Here is a 20,089-nt window from a genome sequence, read left to right as displayed (position 1 = left end):
GAAAAATTCTGTGTCTATCTTGAGCAGACAGAGGCCCAAAACAATAATCTTTTTTTTTTAAGGGGGATGGCAGTTTGGAGGCAATCGGGGTTATGTGCCCAGGGTCATATAGCCTGTAAATGAGGTTGAATTTTAACTCACGTCCTCCTGACTCCACGGCCAGTGCGCTATCTATTGCACCACCGAGGTGCTCCCCAAAACAATAATCTAGGTTCTTCTAGAGTCCAAATTAATATTTGACCTTAAGGAAATCCATTTTAACTGTGTGTAACAGTGCTGGAATTATTCCAGTTTCTCTATCTGAGAAAAAATGGAAGCACTTGAAAACATAATAATAATAATGATAATAAACTGCTTTTAAGTTACAATAGTTCAATAGAACTGTTGATTTATTCTGGTCATAAACTAGATATAGATTTTTTACCAAAGGAAGGTTATAAAGGAAATCATAAACCTTTAAATTCATGTAGTTTCTTTTCCATGGTAGAAAACAACCCAATAAATCTAAAAACATCTCAGGCATAAGCAACTAGTTTCAACATTGTCACAACTTTAGAAAATAAGCACATCCCAAGGAACTCCTACATGAAGCAAAACTAAAAAAAAAAATTACCCTATTTTAAGAAGCATAAAGTTAATTTGTATAAAATGAAAGATTTTTTCTGTTAAAAATTTCAACATATTATTTTAATAAAGAAAACTGGACACTTAAATTATTTGTCAATAAATCATTATATCAGTGACCTAACAACAATTTCATGAGGGTGATATCATGGTGAGACCTCCCTCCACCAATCCAGATTTGCAAATCACTTGTAACCTGTAATCTTAGAGGGGTGCCTGGGACACTGAGAGGTTAAAAGTCTTGCCCATGCTCACATAGCTACTATTACTAATGGTAAGACTTGAACCCAAGTCTTTTTAACTCTAAGACAAAACCTTTCTGCTACTCCTTAAGCTATTTGTGGTGACATTAAAAAAAAAAAATCATACTGAGTAAAAGCCAAGATCTTAAAACTGCCCTTAGAAAAATACAACAAGGCTTGGATTTAAAACTGTATGTCTAAATATATCAAGGGATTCATCAGAGGACAAAACTACAAAAATAAAACCCAATCCTGTGTAATTATACATACTTCATCATACTCTCTCCAAATAAGAGATGAGATGAAAAAATTTACCTTCCTTCCCTTGCAGAGGGTATGTGTCAGGGGAGAACTATGGATGTTGAGTATTGTATACACTGTCAGACTTGCTTATTATATTAGTTAATTTTGCTAAACTGCCTTCTCTTCCTCTCTTTCTTTTCTACTCCTTGTTATAAGGGATGCCTGGGGGCTGGGGGTGGAGGGAACATAATAGAACCATAAAGATAGCAATATACATTTTTTTAAACTTTTTAAATTTAAAGTGTGGTTCCATAGCTCTATTATGCATATAACTTCCTAATCTTCAAAAAGTTTTTTAAAGTGATGATCATAAACAAAATAAGAGAAAAATCAACTTTACACAGTAGTAGATAGTCACATATGTGAGTAGATAGGTGGCATTTTCATTCCTCTGGTATGAAACTAATTTGTCTAGCTATTGATGCTTAACTTTAGAGGAAATACTGACCAGTATCATTCCAAATCTTAAGCTTTGGGATAGAGATCAGCAGCCAGAAAATCAGCCCTTTAAACTTGCAAAGTTGTTTAATGGAAACTTAACAGACACAATTTGTCAACATACAAAGTTAGAAGTTAAAATATGTTCCAAATTACCAAGTGCACAGAAAACCTGAGATGAACCACTGCTGATGACTCCAAAATATTCTTAATAATGATTTTATTAAATGTAACAAGAAAGTGCAATGGCTATATTTATATTGTGTACACAAAACTTAATTCTTTGCAGGCTTAGTACAAAGGGGAAAGAGGCAAATCAAACAAAAACATAAGACTTCTTAGAAGGTATAAACCAAAGACTTCTTCAAAGATATAACTCTGAAAAGAGCTTCTTATAAATGAATAGTCTCTCCCCAGTCAACAAGAGATCCAAGGATATGAACAGGCAGTTCTCAAGGGAAGAAACCAAAACTACTAATTGTGAGAGAGAAAAAAGCTTCAAATCATTAACAAAAGAAATACAAAATTAAAGCAATTCAAAGGTTTCACCTATTTAGCAAAGATTGACAGAAAAGGAAAATTACAGCTGTTGGAGGGTGTGAGAGGGCCAAACTATAAATGTATATAGATCTGTGGATCTGTGAATTGGTCTAGCGATTCTGGAAAGCAATTTGAAACTAAACCCCAAAAGTTGCAATTTTGAGATTCCATCTCATACCCATCAGAGTGTTAGAGATGATGAAAAAGGAAAATGAAAAATGTTTGAGGGGCTTTGGGAAAATAAACATATTGATGCCCTGTTGGTGGACCTATAGCTCAATACACCAAGCAACAACACTGTGTTACTAATTGTCCTAAGAGGCTGTTAGAACAGCAATTACCAGAAAAGTCTCTGTTGGGTACATTTTGAAGGAAGTTAAGAACAAAATCCTTCCAGGAATCCTTATTCACACAATTATATCTATTTCCTCCTATTGTATATGAAAATTAAACAATCCAGGTAGTAGTCACATATGAGGCCCTCCCTCATAGTGAAAAGAGTGTTAGATTTGTACTCAGAAAACCTGGGCTTAAATCCAGACAGGGCTGTTTCCTGAGTAACCTCAAACAAGCCACTTAACTTCCCTGGTCTTAACTTTAAAATTATGAGGTTTAATTAGATAATTTAACTCCTCTTCCACTTCTAAGTCTTTGATCCTTATCATCCCATCCTTCCTATTTCTGGAAATAAAATCATTTAAAAACACCACAAAAACATTAGAGCAAGCATGTGATTACTACCCAAAATAATTAATTCCAAGATTCCTTATAATTTCTATTTTCTTCATGTTTGGATATTAATGATATTGAAAAATTTGAAGTCCTGCTGGGCATAAAACAATATATGTATCTGAACTCCTAGTACCTCCCTACTGCAAAAGAGATAAAGCAATATCTTGGGAGGACACATACAGTCTAATCTATATATCTGTGCTCAATATTTGTGATTGAGATCCAGCTCTACCCAATTAAAAGGGAAAAGAACTCTACTAAGAATTATATCTAATTTGTATAACATGTATAAAGTTATTCTTACTACATCTTTATCAGAGATGGTAATTGAAGAATTCAGTGTCACTTGAATCAAATGTCTTAAGAGAATTATTACATTAGGTGTAAAAGGAGGAATGGTAGACAACACAGAGAAGGTGTTGGGGATAAAACTTCCTGGAAGAGATCAGGATGTGGTAATAATAGCATGTAACTTGCATATTATAATCTGCTAGAATTGAGTGGGCATTTGGCACCCATTCTAACACCACATGACTCCCCCTCTCCCCAGTTTATTATTTTAAAAATCCCACTCTTGTCTAACTCCACTTCTCAAACAGAAAATGCTTAGTACAGCAGAAGGAACACTGATCTTGGAGAAAGAAGACCTCACTTTGCATTCATTCCATTTAACACTCTCTCTATGAACCTGGGCTAGTTATTATCTCTTTAACCCTTAGCTCCTCATTTGTAAAAAAGGGATAACACTTTCACTACCTATTTCAAAGGGTTATGTAAATAAGACTTCTTATTATTCTCACAACAATAATCTTAAGGCCCTGTGGCCCCTAAGAACTTTCTCTATTAGTAATAACTTTTAGAAATTTCTAGGGCTAGTTTAGCTTAAGCCCAAAATAATGTTTTCATGATTAACAGCTACAATTAAATGCTACAAAGATTTAGACATTTTTTTTTTGACCTTCCTTTTCTCCAATTCCTCTATTCCTTCCAAATTCACACCTCCAGGAAACATTCCCCGATTCATCCCATTCTACTCAAATTACCACTTTAATCTTCCACCCTCTGGCACAGCTAGGTGGTACAGTGGATAGAGCACTGGCCCTGAAGTCAGGAGGACCTGAGTTCAAATCCTGCCTCAGACCAAACACTTGACACTTACAAGCTGCGTGACCCTGGGCAAGTCACTTAACCCCTATTGCCTTAAAAAAAAATCTTCCATCTTCAACATAAACATATGAATATACTTACTTGTATCTTGCTTAGTAAATATAAAACCATATAATTAAGTACCTTAAATCCAAACCATAACTGTATGATGTAAATTGCCTCTACAACATCTCCAACAAATATTCAGTCAGCTTTTATTTAAAGATCTCTAGCAAAAAAGAAATCACGATCTACCAGGCAGTCCCTTCTAATTTTAACAGCATTAACATTTAATAAGTATTTTCTTATATTAATTATCTATCTCTCTGAAATTTCCACCCACTATTTCTAGTTCTATCCTAGTGCCATCAGATTCATATTACTAATTCAATGTTTTCAGTCATTTTATCAAAGGATAAAAAAAGTTTACTTTGACAGCAAAAAATAACTGAAAAAATGAATCACAGCTAATATGGTTATGTCACAGATACATTATCAAATATGTCAGAAAAGAAGGTCATCTGAATAGTTACGTACATTAGCTACATGAATCATGAATTAAATGATTAGAGAAACAATTAAATTTAAGGCTAGCATTTATTTAGCAAAAAGAGCCAAAACAATAAAGCCTGCTACATTTTTACAAATTTAAATTATAATTCCATGATGCAATCTATATGCTTCCTGGCTAATAAAAGCTGGGAGATAACTTAATCCCAACAGTACTATAGACTAATACAAGCATTCTATTTCATTTTTTTTGATTAATCAGGCTTGGGTTTACACTATAAACTTATAGAAATCAGAGCTTATCTATTTCATTTACTCTGTAATAATTCACTGTCTCTCATACAAAGGAGAAGCTATTGCTCTACCAAAATAAACACAATTCAATTTTCCCAGGAGTGGCAATATACTTTTACAAATCCATTTATCCACTTTCATACAACATGGATTTATAGAACATTCACAAATAAATTACAAACTCCTTGTGTAGAAAGATCTTGTTCCCTATTTTTTGGGTAGCTTTCAAGCTATACCTTTGCCCTTAAATTTCCAGAACAATAGTTTATGCATTTCATAGCACACATAGGTAAATCCTTAAAATATAAACACCACTCAAATCAACCTACCACATGAAAAAAGTCCTCCATAAAACATCTTTTCACTATGTAATTAATTTGAAGGCAGTTAATCGTAAAGACTAGTGTAAAGATACAGCTGAATTAGGTCATAAAGCAAAAAGGGTCCCTTCATTACCTTGGGGCTGCCAATAGCAATTTCTCTGGCCACTCCCGGAGTTCAGTGTGCATACAAAGATTTCCTTGCTTGATAACTTTACTTTCCCATTTGCCCTCCAAGAGGTAGGGCTATGGCAATCAGCCTGGCAACAAGCCAACCTTTCGGGCTAGCTAGTGGTACTTACTGGACTGGGAAGCAAAAGTAAAACAAGGTCCACTTGGGGCTGATAGGGAAATGGAAAAAGTCAAGGGAAGAAAAGCATGCATGTATTCTCAAGTACCTAAATAAACTAAATTAAAAATTACACATTTTCAATTTTATTCTCTTTTGTTTGGGCTCTTTTTACTGAACAAATACTTGCCTTAAACTTAATTGTTTCTCCAATTAATTGTTAAATCTTTAATATGAATAGCTTATGTACATAGATTGTTCAGATGACCTGCTTTTTTGACTTGCCTGACAACGTATCTGTGATATAATCACATCAGCTGTGATTCATTTTTTTAATCTCTATTAAGCTGTTTTCTGCAATTGGTTAAACATTTATTTATCCACTGATGGATAAATGTATAAATAAATGATGCATAAATAAATGGCTTAAAACGCTGAATCAACAATATCAGTCTCTGTGTTAGTCTGCCATATGTACTATAAGAATTTACATTTTTATTGATCTGTAGAGACTCCACAGGGGCTGTAAGCTCCATGTACTTAATTAAAAACCATGTCCATGCCTTTATTTAAAAACAGCATCTTCCCCTGTGAACATTACTTTTCACAGAGCAGACACTTAATTCATACTTGCTGGATTACAAATAATATATTAGTGTTATTTTGTGTCATGTTTATATGGCAAATATATAGTATTTTAAGCTACAGCGTGGGTTAAACCAGCCATTTGTGGACTGGCCATGAAAGTAAATCATCACTAATAGCATTGTTGCTTAGGGTTAGCCTAGGAACCCAATAATCATAGCCTTGTTTCAGGGGGGAAGTAGTCTAAAACAATGTACAAGTTAACTTGTGGAACACAATTTATTTGTTAATTGGGATGGTCTATTGTGGTCACAGTTGTTTTCTACTTAAATTTTTTTCCCCATTAGGTGTCATTAACTCCTTTATACCTTGACCTGGCTCCAAATGTTTTCATTTTACCGTACTTGGAATAATAAAACAATCCTTGTAAAGGTTAAGGAGAAAAAAATTCATAAAGAACTTTCATTGCAGAATCAAAAAAATCTCATTTACCTTTTGCTCCTCTCTTTCTGTTGCATGATGACACTTTTCAATTCTCCAATGCCTCAAGAAATCACGTAGATATCCAAAGAGTGTTAGGACACCATACCCCACGTATGTAAGCACAGCAACAAGCATTGGGGTTTCCTCAAAGGCTTCATTAAATGGTCTTTTATACAGTCCACCATTTTGAGTAACATGATGAATCTAGAACAGAAGTTAAATTTGAATTTAGAATTTATTTATATCCCAACCACAATGAGAAAAAGATTTCAATTTATAAGCAAAGTCCTAAAAATACACTAAGGTATAACTTCAGCTTTTTGTGAGTAGAGGTTTTTGTCAAGATAGTAGAGAGAGAAAACTGAAGGGAACAAGTCTCCTTATATTCCTTTAAAAAAGGAGAGAAACAACTATGAGAAGTAAAAATGTTCTCACATACATAACAGAAAATGAGGAAAGCAACAAAAAATGTCCACTTAAAAATAGCGCAGAACAATTCAAATAGCTAAAGAATGAGAAACACAGATGGAAAAAGAAACAAGATAGGCTGAGACACATATTCAAGTGAATGACAGAGGTAAGAAAATTACAGGCCTAGGGGCAGCTAGGTGGCACAGTGGATAGAGCATCGGCCCTGAAGTCTGGAGGACTCGAGTTCAAATATGGCCTCAGACCAAACACTTGACACTTACTAACTGTGTGACCCTAGACAAGTCACTTAACTTCAATTGCCTTAAAAAAAATAAGAAAATAAAATAAAATTACAGGCCTAAATAAAAGAATACCTCAAAGAAACTGAAGAGTTACAGGAGGAATTCCAGATGTAATGAAGAGATGCCTTAAAAGGTTAAAGGAAAAAAAAAAAGGACTGGATGACATAGAACTGATGAGGCTATGAATGTCCTCCCTCTTCCCCTATTCCTTCTTTCCAAGGTTCCCTTCTCAACTGAAGGCCAGCCCCATCCCTATGGAAAGGACATTCAAACTCCAGCCTTCTGGCTCTCTTCCCAATGGTCATGAGGTTCAGGTTCTTCCAGCTTCACCTTCACTTCCCCATGGGATGGATATGGTCATTCACAGCGAGAAGAGTTACCAACTACTATTCTAATAAGACGACAGACCAATAGCCTTATCAACTCTGCCCTGCAATTGAACCATCCTATGCGCTGTCTCCCTTCCACCGTAGCATGTAAACTTTGTGAAAGCAGAAACTGTCTCTTTTTTATTTGTATACTGAGGGCTTGACACAGGGCTTTGTACATTTTTTGTTGTTCAGTCATGTTCTGCTCTTCATAATCCCATCAGGGATTTCCTTTGCAGAGATATTGGAGTGGTTTGCCATTTCCTTCTCCAGCTTATTTTATAGACAAGGAAACTGAGGCAAAGAGGGTGAAGTGACTTGCCCAGGATCACAAAGCTAGTAAGTGTCTGAGTCCAGACTTGAACTCAGGAAGATCAGTCTTCTTGACTCCAGGTTTGGCACTTTATCCACTGTGCCACCTAATGGCCCTGCTTTGCTCATATTAAGTGCTTATAAACACTTCTCCATTCATTCACAATGCAAAGCAATTGGAAAACAGACACATTCAAATGACACAATTCAAAAACAGGTCATAATATAGCAATCTCCAAATTACTGACATCCCAGAATTTTTTTAAATCTCAATATTATATTCCAGGAAATGATAGGGAATTTTTTTTTTAAGAATTAGAATAAGCTACTAACAACAGAGAGAAAAAATGAGCAAGATTTGGGGCAGAAAGAAACCAATATTCAATATGTCTATACAGATTATATTGTCATAGTGTCTTTCCTTACAAAAATAATGAAAAATACTTAAAGTTTCCAGGAGGAAGAATGGGAAGGAGGAACCACTCAGCAATAATAGTATCACAGTAGCCAGATAATGAGTGTTCCCCAGGATTCTGAACTGGGCCCTCTTCTCTTCTATACTATTCCACTTGGTGATCTCATTATCTCTAATGGATTCAATTATCATCTCTGCTAATGATTCTTAGGATCTACTAAGCCTAGTCCTAACTTTTCTTCTAACCTCCAGACTCAAATCTCCAACTGCCTATTGGATAACTCAAACTGGATATCTCTCACAGACCTCTTAAACTCAACATGTCCAAAAATAAATTTATCTTTCCTTCCAAAACCTTGCCAAAGGCAAGAGATGTACATCTGAGAAGCTTCAGACTTTGACAGGTTTGTAGAGATACAATCAGACTTCAAAGGAATCTCTAAACAAAGTTGGTGGAACATAAGATGGGCACCATGTTTACGGAAAGCAATATACAAAGTTGATCAAACTTTTTGGCCCAGAGATTCCATTATTAGAACTATGTCATTAAAAATCATTAAAAAGGACAATCTCCAGGGTGTTGCTGACAAGAATGATAAAGAACTGAAGATCTCAATTGCAGCAACTTTGGAAAACAGAGAGTATTTTGCAGTGAACCATGTAGTGACCATATGTATTTCTGGCATGGCTATGTGACTTAATATTCGTAGTACAGGCTGGTCTTTCTCCTCAAAGAGAATGTAAAAGGGATTGAGAAAAAACTCTCCATTCTAGAGGTTTTCAGGAAAAATGAACCCTTTTCCACAAAAAAAATGAAGAAAATAGGCCATTAAACATTTGGAGCTAAGAAAAAGTAAAGGCTCTTCTCAATGAGAAGAAAGCTGAATCCTCTGAAAAGAAAGCAACTGCTTATCCTACAAGGAATGATGATGTACTTACAAAGATGTTAGATCATCTATTAAGTCAGAAGAGAGTAGCACTGATGATTAGAGGTACTGAGACATCTATTTGTCAATCTCATAACGATATAGAGAGATTTCCTCTCTTCGTACACCATGTATCCCAGACATTGTAACCCAAGACTGGTTAAACCAGATAATTAATACCCACTTCTGGTAACTCACATGAGCACAAACGACACAATCTGAAGAAATCTGGAAACACTGCTAAAGATTACAAAGTCTTGGGCAAGAAATTGAAAATCTTAAGGGCACAGGTGGAGTCTTCCTCACTGCTGCTTATCAAAGACAAGGGCTCCTGAAGACAAAAGTAGATCTGAGAAGTGAACAGCTAGTTAAAAAAAGTGACTTGAATGTTGAATTTATTACATATTTTAAAAGAAAAGTAAGCTGTAGATAAGATTGTTTCATATACAATCTTCTTTTTCTGTTCTTTATGTATATGTAAGAGTCCACTTTATTTTTTAAGTTTAGAATTTTAAAATGAGGAAAAAAAGAGAGTAACTGAGAATGGAATATAAATTTCTGTACTACAGATTAAAATATAGGAATAAGAACATATTGTTAACACAAACAAAACCAACATATCCAAGATTAGAAGGAAAGCAGAAAGTTAGAAAACAATTTTTACAGCAAGTGTTTCTGATAAAGGCCTCATTTCTTAAATATACAGAGAACTGAGTCAAATTTATAAGAATACAAGCCATTCCCAAATTGATGGATGGTCAAAGGATATGAATAGGCAGTTTTCAGACGAAGAAATCAAAGCCATCTATAGTCATATGAAGAAGTGCTCTAAATCACTTTTGATTAGAGAAATACAAATTAAAACAACCCTGAGGTACCACTTCACACCCATCAGATTGGCTAAAAAGACAAAAAAGGAAAATGATGAATGTTGGAGAGGATGTGGGAAAATTGGAACACTAATGCACTGTTGGTAGAGTTGTGAACTGATCCAACCATTCTGGAGAGCAATTTGGAACTATGAACTATGCCCAAAGGGCTATAAAACAGGGAAAAGAACCTAGGTGGGCAAAAATATTTATAGCAGTCCTTTTCATGGTGGCAAAATACTGGAAACTGAGGGGATGCCCATCAATTGGGGAATGGCTCAATAAGTTGCGGTATATGAATGGAATTGTGCAATAAGAAATGATGAGCTGGCAGATTTCAGAAAAACCTGGAAAGACTTGTACAAATTAATGCAAAATAAAATGAGCAGAACCAGGAAAATATCGTACATAGTAACAGCAATACTGTGTGATGATCAACTATGAATGACTTAACTCTTCTCAACAACACAATGATCCAAGACATTTACAAAGGACTCATGATGGAAAATGCTATCTACATCCAAAAAAAGAACTGATGGACTGGCAGATCAAAGCATATTCTTTTCTCTTACTTTATTTTTTTGTGATTTTTTTTTCATTTTTCTCTGTTTGTTTTTTCACAACTGTGACTAATATGGAAATATGTTTTACATGATTCCACATATATAACCTATACCAAATTGCTTACCATTTTAGGAAGGGGGAAGGAGGGAGAAAAATTTGGAACTCAAAATCTTGTAAAACTTAATGTTAAAAATTGTCTTTACATATAATTGGGAAAAACAAAATACTAATCAAAAAGGAAAAGAAAAGAACATATCGTTAAGAACATATTTGGCCAGAGATTATATCGATAAACTTATACCCCAAGCAGATCAAGACAGAAAGGAAGGTACCATGTACACCAAAATATCTACTGATATATTTTTTTTTTGCATGGTAGTTAAAGAACTGGAAACAAAAATGCCCATTAACTGAAAAATGGCTATACAAATTGTGGTACATGAACATAATTGAATATTGCCGACCTGTAAGGAAGGATGAATATAACAATTTTGAATATCTGAAGACATGTAAAGCAAGCAGAACCAGGAAAACTTGGGGATTACAACAATGTAAATAGAATAAACAACAAAAATGAAATAATGCTGTATAATCATGACACAATTTGGCCCTAGAACAGAGTTAAGAAAATGCAATTCCCTCCTTTGATTGAAAAGGAAGACTATGGATGTGTAATTTTGCATATACTGTCAGATACAGTTAATATATCAGTTACGTTTTGCTGAACTGCTTCCTCCCCCTCCTCTTTTTTCTTTATTGACAAGGGATTGTTTGCTGGGGAAGGGAAGAGAAGAACGATATATTTGGAAATAAATATGATGTAAAAAATGAAAGGCATCAATAAAAACAAGATATAATTTTAAGCATAAAAACTTTTTTAATAGAACACATTTTTGGAATTTTGCAAATCTAATAAAAAATGCTTGAAATTAAAATTGAAGGGGTAGGGAGAAAGCTCTCTATGTATATAAACCAAGTTGGATAAGCATCACAAAGAGTAGCTGCAGCTACACTGTAATGTAGGAAGAATAAAAGAATTTTTCAGAAATTCACAGAACATGAAATCCAAAGAAGGAGATAGAGATACAACTTATACCACCCAAATAGTGCACAAAAACACACCAAGTAAAAGATCTAGAGATTCTGATGCAAGAAGGCAAACTTTACCTCATTGGCATCACTGAGAATTCATGAAATGAGACCCATGACTGAAATATGGCTGTAGAAGGGCATACACCTTATTAAAAAGCAACAGAACTAATAGATCCGAGTTTTTGTTCTTTGCATTTACACTACTGTATTCCCAGTATACACTGTTTTTCTGGTTCTGCTTGCTTCACTCTACATTAATTCTCAAGTTTCCACATCTTCTCTAAATCCTTCATATTCATCATTTCTTATAGTGCACTAATATTCCATTACATTTATGTACGACTATCTGTTTAGCTATTCTTTAATCCACTTGTTTCCAGTTCTTTGCTACTACAAGAATGGCTGTGGTGAATATTTTGGTGAATGTGGGACACATCTGGGACTTCTTTGGGGCACATGCCTAACAATGAAATCTCTGGTGCAAGGGCCAACTCAGATTTTTAAAAGATGTAAAGAAAATGAAAGCAAGATCAGATAACAGAGAGTGGATATGAAAGGGTGGCATAATTCCATAAGAACAGTATCAGGAATTTTCAAAACTTGGAATGAGGAAAACTAAATAGTACAACAACTAAAAAAGATATTAAAAATATGCTGAAAAGGAAGATCAAAAACGGGACAGGACCACTGCTTAAATAGACAAGTCAAAGATACTCAACTTTAATTTTCCTTATTTTTTATGTAAAGGAGAATCTCAGAACTGAAAAGGACTGAACAGAAATGGCTAATTGGGAGCTGAAAAACAAAATTAGTGGAGAGATATAAAGACAGAAAGCCCCTAGCTGACCTAGATGAGTCTGTCATCAGACCTAAATATGCTATATCCTAGAGCACTGAAAGAACTGACAAGTATGATTGCTGAGCAGATAGAGATCTTTGAAAGACTCCACAAAATGGGAAAGATACCACAAGACAGTAAAACTACCAATGTCCTGGTTTCTATAAAAAGGAAGGGAATGGGGCCTGCAAACTGTAGGCTAGTGACACTGATTTTTAATTATAGAATAACAGGCTGGTAATAGAACATCTAGAAAAGGAGTAAGTAGATGGTTTGGATGTTTGCATGAATGGTTTCAAGAATATGTCTTGAAAGATGAACCTTTTTGACTAGGTTACTAAAATGGAAAAGCATTTATTAAAGTGCTTACTATGTGCCAAGAAATGATCTAAGTGCTGGGGATACAAAATATTCTTTTTTTTTTTTTTGCCAAGGCAGTTGGGGTTAAGTGACTTGCCCAGGGTCACAAAGCTAGTAAGTGTCAAGTGTTTGGTCTGAGGCCGCATTTGAACTCAGGTCCTCCTGACTTCAGGGCCAGTGCTCTATCCACTGCACCACCTAGCTGCCCATTGGGGATACAAAATAGAAAAATGAGTAATTGCTGCTCACAACAATCTCATTTTAATGGAGAGAAATAACACATATAGGAGACTCAGCTGTAAAGAGAATAGAAATGCCCTTAGGATGTAAAGTAGTATCAGAGGAGACCACAAGGACCAGGGTCCTTATGGTGTAGGAGATGGCCCTCTCCTCAAGTCTCAAACCATACCCACTCTCGTTCCTTCTCAGGCAAGGTCTTCATAAAAAACAGAGCAGAGAACTCCATCTTCTTCCTGCCTGCCTCACCTCACACTATTCAGGCATCTTGCTTGACCTGCTCCTTCACTTTGGTCTCCGATTAAGAGGTAGCCCTTCTCTTTACCAAGCCAAAGCTCTCTATGTGTGTTCTGATCCCAACCCCTTCTGCTTCTTTACCATATCACACTCACTATCATTCTTACCCCTCTCTCTGGTCTTTAATCTCTCACTATCTACTGGCTCTTTTCCTGCTGCTGACAAACATGTTAATGTCTCTCTAATCCTTAAAAACAAAAAACCAAAAAACTTCACTTAAACCTACCCATCCCCATTAACTATTGTTCTATATCCCTTCTCTCCTTCGAGTGACTAAAGTCCAAGTGAAAATCATCTACAATCAGTACCTCCAATTCCTCCCGCTCTTTTTTTTTAAATAGTATTTTATTTTTTTCTAATTACATGTAAAGACAATTTTTAATATTAATTTTTTTAAAGTTTAAGTTCCAAATTTTCTCCCTCCCTCTATTCTCTCCCCCCATCTAAGAAAATAAGCAATTTAATATGGGTTATATATGTGTAATCACATAAAACATATTTCCATATTAGTCATGTTCCCACTACCTTTTAAAGGCTCTGCAAACTGGCATCTGACATGATCATTCAACTGAAACTGACCCCTCCAAAGTTACTAGAGATCTCATAATTGCCAAATCTACTGTCCATTTCTCAATCTTCATCTTCCCAATCCCCCAAGTACACAACCTCAGTCATCCCCCACCTGCTATTCTCTCATCTCACCTATCCAATCCATTGCCAAATACTGTAGATTCTACCTTCACAACATCTTATGGATGCATCTTTTTCTCTCCACTCATATAGATACAGGCCTCGTTCAGGTTCTCCTTACAGCTTACCTGGACTACTGCAATTCTAGTTCATAATATCAATTAGCAGCATTTATTAAGCACCTACAGTATTCCAGGCACCCTGTTAATCACTGGACAGTCTCCTAAGTTCGTCTCCCTGCCCAAGTCTTTCCCTATTCCAAACACTCTTCCACTCCGGTGCCAAGATAGTTTTTCTAAAGCATAGATCCAACCACATCACTTCCCTGGTCAAGGAACTCCAGTGGCTTCCTATCACTTCCAGGAGCAAATACAAATTCCTCTGTTTGGCATTTATAGCTTTTTACTATCTGGTCCCTTGCTACTTTTCCAACCAGCATACAGATCACTCCCCTTCACACACTCTGCAATCCAGATATACTGGTCTACTTGGCAGTTCCTTGAACATAATTGTCCCTTTTCCATCTCTGTGCCTTGACAGTGGCTATCTCCATGTCTGAAAAATGCTATTTCCCTCATTACCACCTCTTAAGTTCCCCTGGCTTTCCTCCCACTTTCTACAGAAGGATTTTCCAGGTCCCTCTCCCACACCCTCCATGCTAATTCCTTCTCCTTTCAGATTACCTTCATGTACTCTGGATGTATCTTATATATACCTAAATATTCATATATCATCCCCTCTCCATTAGAATGTATGCACCTTGAGAGCACATACATACATACATACATACATACATATATATATATACAAAGACAAATGCTGCAGGATTTCAGATGGGCTTGAAGAAAAGGGACACAGCATTTTTTCATTGTTGTCTGTTCATTCATTTGATTTGATTTTGTTAAGCACTCAGTGTTCAGTGTTGTATAATTTTTTATGTGTTTATTCAGAAGATAATAAGCAAATAAACATACAAATTTCACATGCAACCTTTATTGAGTAGTCCTTACTCTTATGCCTCACTGTTTCTTAGAAGTGATCTACACTCTTAAAGACCATGTTTACAGAATATAAGATATTGTATTTTCTACCAGGATGGGAAGATTGTGCACGTTATTGGCATCACACTGAGAGTGCCGTCTGTGGATCTGCCTTCTGTCAGTCGTGAGAAACTCATCACCAATAGCATGTTTATTTAGTGATGAACCCTTTGATCATGGTAATCCATGAAAACAAAGAAAAATATGAAACAGTTCTGCTTCTACAATGCAGTGACATTAGAAGACTGACGGAAAAGTGATCAGAGAGTACAAAAAATCACCTAGTTTTTGGTGCAGATATATATTTGGCTCAGCTGTTTATAATCTAAGTGTGATATCCTTGTCCAATGAGTAACAAATGAACATGTTACTCGAGGATCAAAATTACATTAATTTTGATATTCTCAATATACACAAGCTTTAAAACAGAAAAAGTTGTGCCAAAATAGAAGGATGGCTAAAAGGTTCTCCTTGGAAAGACAAATAAAGGAATTAGCAGAATTGGTTGTACAATGCATTCTAAGTCAACAAGAAACATCATTTCATACAACATTTGATTTCGTCATCTTGTAATGGCAATGCTTATGGCAAATGCAAAAATATCACCATAAAAGTAATCCTTATATGTACATCAAAATCTATTACAGAAAAGGAATTTGTAGAGAAATTCTATGAAGAACTCAATAAGAGCCTCCAAATTCTATCAACATATACTCCAATACTTGTTGACATTAGTGAAAAGATGGGAATAAGTGAGGATAATAAGACGTATTTGAAAATATGCATTAGGTATAAAGAATGAGAAACCTCAAAGTTGTATAGATTATACTGATGCTTTATTCTCATACACAACATGAATGTTTTATTCAAGAAAAAAAATTACACTGACATGGCAGGCATCTTATAACATCACAAAAAACAAAAGACTATTTTAATAGACAAGAAATGATTTGTTGCTGATGTAGGAGTCATTCCTAAATCAGTTGTTTGTATAGATAGGATGGCAGCCATGGGCAACATTGGTTTAGAATATAAACTCCTAAGTAAAATGTCACAGAGAAATAAGGTGAAAGAGAAAAGGTTATAATCATCTTGTAAAACAGAGAAGCAGTAAAGCCTAAAACTAGTTTTAAAAAGCTTAGCAAGAAACCCAACTAGGCAAAGTCATCTTGAGGCCATTTGAAGATGAAAACGGAAAGAGGACAACAAAGAAAAGAAAAAATAATAAAGATATTAAAAGATTTTCATAAATTTCACCATTAAAGAAAGTAGAGTCACCATACTTGGATGATAATATCACAGACCTAGAGGTGACTACAGAGGAGGCAGAAACAGCACTAAAGAGAATAAAATGAGAAATGTAAATGTACCATGAGAAGATCTGTGCTGGAGAAAACAATTTTTAAAGCAGTGAGGGATTGATTTATATGACATCTGAAGAAGGGAAGAATACTAAAAGGATGGAGAAAGTTTTTCAAGCCTTATTAAAACAACAATAAAGGTGACTGAGAAGACAGCAATAGCAACCAATCTATGGGCTTACCTTCTCTGTCTATGAAATTTTCTGAAGAATAATCTATATAAACATAAAGAAAATCCTTTATTAGAGTATTAGAAGGAAATAGGGATGATTTCAGAAAAACCTGAAAAGATTTACATGAACTGAGGCAAAGTAAAGTGAACCAGGAGAACAATGCACACAGTAACTGCAATATTGTTCGATGAAGAATTGTGAATGACTTAGCTAACCTCAGCAATACAATGATCCAAGGCAATCCCAAAGGACTAATGATGAAGCATACTATCCACCTCCAGAGAAAGAACTGATATTGACTGAATACAGACTGAAGTGTGCTATTTTTCACTTTCTTTCCTTCATTTTTTTCTTTTATTCAAATCTTCTTGTACAAAATGACTAACATGGAAATGTTTTACATAATTGCACATGTATAACCTATATTTGATTTCTTACTGTCTCAGGTAGGAGGGAGGGGAAGGAAGGAAGAAGGAATAGAATCTGGAACTCAAAACTTTAAAAATGTTAAAAAATTTTAAAAAATGAAACAGACAAGAAATATTACATAGTAGACCACCATCATGTCAATGAGAGATAAATAATGCAAGGTCCCATTGTACCTATTATTTATTGACAATAAAAAAAAAATTTGATTCAGTAGAGCAAAATGCTTCATTAAAGGCTCTCTTCCAAAAAAGCGTCTCCCCTTCAAGCATAAAAATTATTAACAATTCCTTGAAAAATATAACAGAGACAACCTTGTACAATGACACTCTGACCACAATAATAACAAAGAAAGCATATACTGCAGAGCCTCTTAGATTAGATCCAAAAATACTCAAAAGACTTTGGCCTAACCATCTATACGGGAAAAGCCAAGTAGATGAAAAATATCTGTTGGAACAGGCAAATTAATACACAGTTGAGCTATGAATTGGTATAGACATTCTAAAAAACAATCTGAAACAATGCTCCCAAAGTAAGCATACTGTGAGACAACACTGTTAGGCCTATAACCCAGAGAGATCAAAGAAAGAAAAAGAACCACACGTACAAGAATATTCATAGCAACTCTTTTTGTAGTACCAGAGAACTGGAAACAAGGAAGTACCTATCAACTGGAGAATAGCTGAACAAATTATGGCGTATGAATGTAATATTACTGAACCATAAGAAATAATGAAAGGGAAGATTTCAGAGAAACCTGGGAAGAGTTGTATGAACTGATACAGAGTTAAATGAGCAGAACCAGGAGAACAATTTATACAATAGCAGCAGTGCAGAGAAAAACAACTTTGAAAGATTTAACAACTCATTAATAATCAATAATCATTCTATAATTAATACTAATGTATAATTACATGATCAAAAACAACAATAAACCAACCGCAATCTTGAGTACTAATGATGAAGTATGCTGCCTATCTTTTGACAGACAGGTTATAGACTCAAGATGCAAAATGAGACATAATATTTTTATACATGGCCAACATGGGAATTTGTTTAGGTTGACTATGCATACTTGTTACAAGGGTTTTTGTTTTTCCTTCAAATTAGGAGTTGATGGGAGGGAGAGTGGGGGGTTAGGTACTGGGTTCCCATTACAGAATGAGAAGAGAATAGAAAACCAGAAGGAACAATAGACAAGCTAGATGACTTTGAAAATTACATGAATTTATAATATACTTAAAGAAAAGAAAGTTCTACATAATAGGGATTTTCAGTTTCATGTACAATCCTCTCCTTCTATTCTATATTCTATATATATATATATATATAGTTTTTTTTTTCGTGGTAAGTTCAGATTTTTTTAAAATCCAACATAAAACAAGAATGAAAATAAATCAAATAAAGGTTTATTGTTCAGATTACAACATGGACTTAGATGGACTGTTGTTTATAGAATGTTGTTTATATGTTTATAGAACTTATCCATCATTATGTATATTTTGGATAGTCTTTGTAAATGGACAATAATTTGGGCTCCAACTTAAAGAGGAGAAAGTGAGTATGCTGGACAGTCTCAGGAAACTGCAAAGCATCATCCTGATTTGGAACATCTGAATTACTAGAGGAAACATCCATGTTTTGATGAGATCACAGATCCATTTGAGCAAAAGAGCCAGCATCACCTAGGCAGGGGTGGGGACCTGTAGCCTTGGGTGGGGCCTTTTGACCAAGCCCAAGTTTTAGAGAAAAAAATCCTTTTATTAAGGGAATTTGTTCTGTGAAGTCTGGATTCAGTCAAAGGGCTGCTTTTGAGGACCTAGATGGTCACACGTGGCCTTGAGGCAACAGGTTCCTTACCCCTGATAGGAGATAGAAAGCCAGCATGAAGTCAGAAAGACCTGAGTTTCAGTCCTGCCCCTGACTCAGTGTGGCTGTGTGACCCTGGGTAAGATATATAACCTCTTAATATCCTCAGGCAACTCTAAAGTCTATGTTTCACAATACCTGTGGATCTACAATGGTAGAGAGAATTTTATTAGCAACAATTCCCAAAATTAATGAAATCATGGGCCCGGGCAGGAGAAAATAATTCAATTAAAACATTAAGAGCTTATCAGCATAGTTTTGTTTCATATAGAAAGAACGCATAAATAACGTTTATCAAATTGCTTGCCTTGTCAATGAGGAAGGATGAGAGGGAGGCTGGGAGAGAATTTGGAACTCAAAATTGCAAAAACCTGAAGGTTAAAAAAGGTTTTTACATGTAATTGGGAAAAAAACCAAAACATTAAAATTTTTAAAAGAGCACATAAGCTGCATATACCTCTACCATACTGGAAGACAAACATCACAATAAAACTCCCAGTTAGTTCCAGAGGGAGAAAAAATATAGCTAGTTACTAAGTGTAGCTAACATCTTTGTTCTGTCATAGGGTGGTTTCATAAGTTATCTCAATTTTCTATTGTGTTGCCAGTGTTTACCACAGTGCTTGGCACACAGTAAGTCCTTATCAATTATTTTCTATCCCATACCATAAAAAATATAAAAATGTAACATTCAAGAATGAATTATTTCCTTTGTGAAAGTTTAATAAATTCATAGCAAATCAAGCATTTTAGGAAAAGGTAATAAAAATAAAATTATTTTTATTTTGTTATTATTTTATAAAATTATTTCAAACATACAGTGAAATATTTTAAATACTTTTTATTGTACAGGTACAAATCACATAATCATATGATTTTTAATAATTCTTACTACTAAACTTTAGTGGGATCATATGATTCCCATTAAGTTCTGCTGATAATAATTCACATAATTATACACAGATGCATAACTCTTTCACAATGCTGGAAGACTCTGGTATAAAAGCAGAGATGGAAAGGAAATGAAACC

General features: G+C 34.9%; 1 protein-coding gene across 2 annotated transcripts in view; it reads right to left on the bottom strand.

The window, feature by feature from the left end:
- The window catches only part of SPTLC2 (serine palmitoyltransferase long chain base subunit 2), a 149,288-nt gene that overhangs the window by 102,517 nt on the left and 26,682 nt on the right, over positions 1-20,089 (bottom strand). For both annotated transcript variants that reach the window (XM_027844677.1, XM_027844678.1), the window contains exon 2: positions 6,516-6,710. In XM_027844677.1, the coding sequence (XP_027700478.1) occupies positions 6,516-6,710 (195 nt within the window). The remainder of the gene's footprint in view (positions 1-6,515; positions 6,711-20,089) is intronic.

The sequence above is a fragment of the Vombatus ursinus genome, unplaced genomic scaffold, assembly GCF_900497805.2.
Source record: "Vombatus ursinus unplaced genomic scaffold, bare-nosed wombat genome assembly UNPS02014945.1, whole genome shotgun sequence".
NCBI lineage: Eukaryota > Metazoa > Chordata > Mammalia > Diprotodontia > Vombatidae > Vombatus > Vombatus ursinus.
Note: the sequence above shows the minus strand (reverse complement) of the source record. Positions and strands in the feature narration are given on the sequence as shown.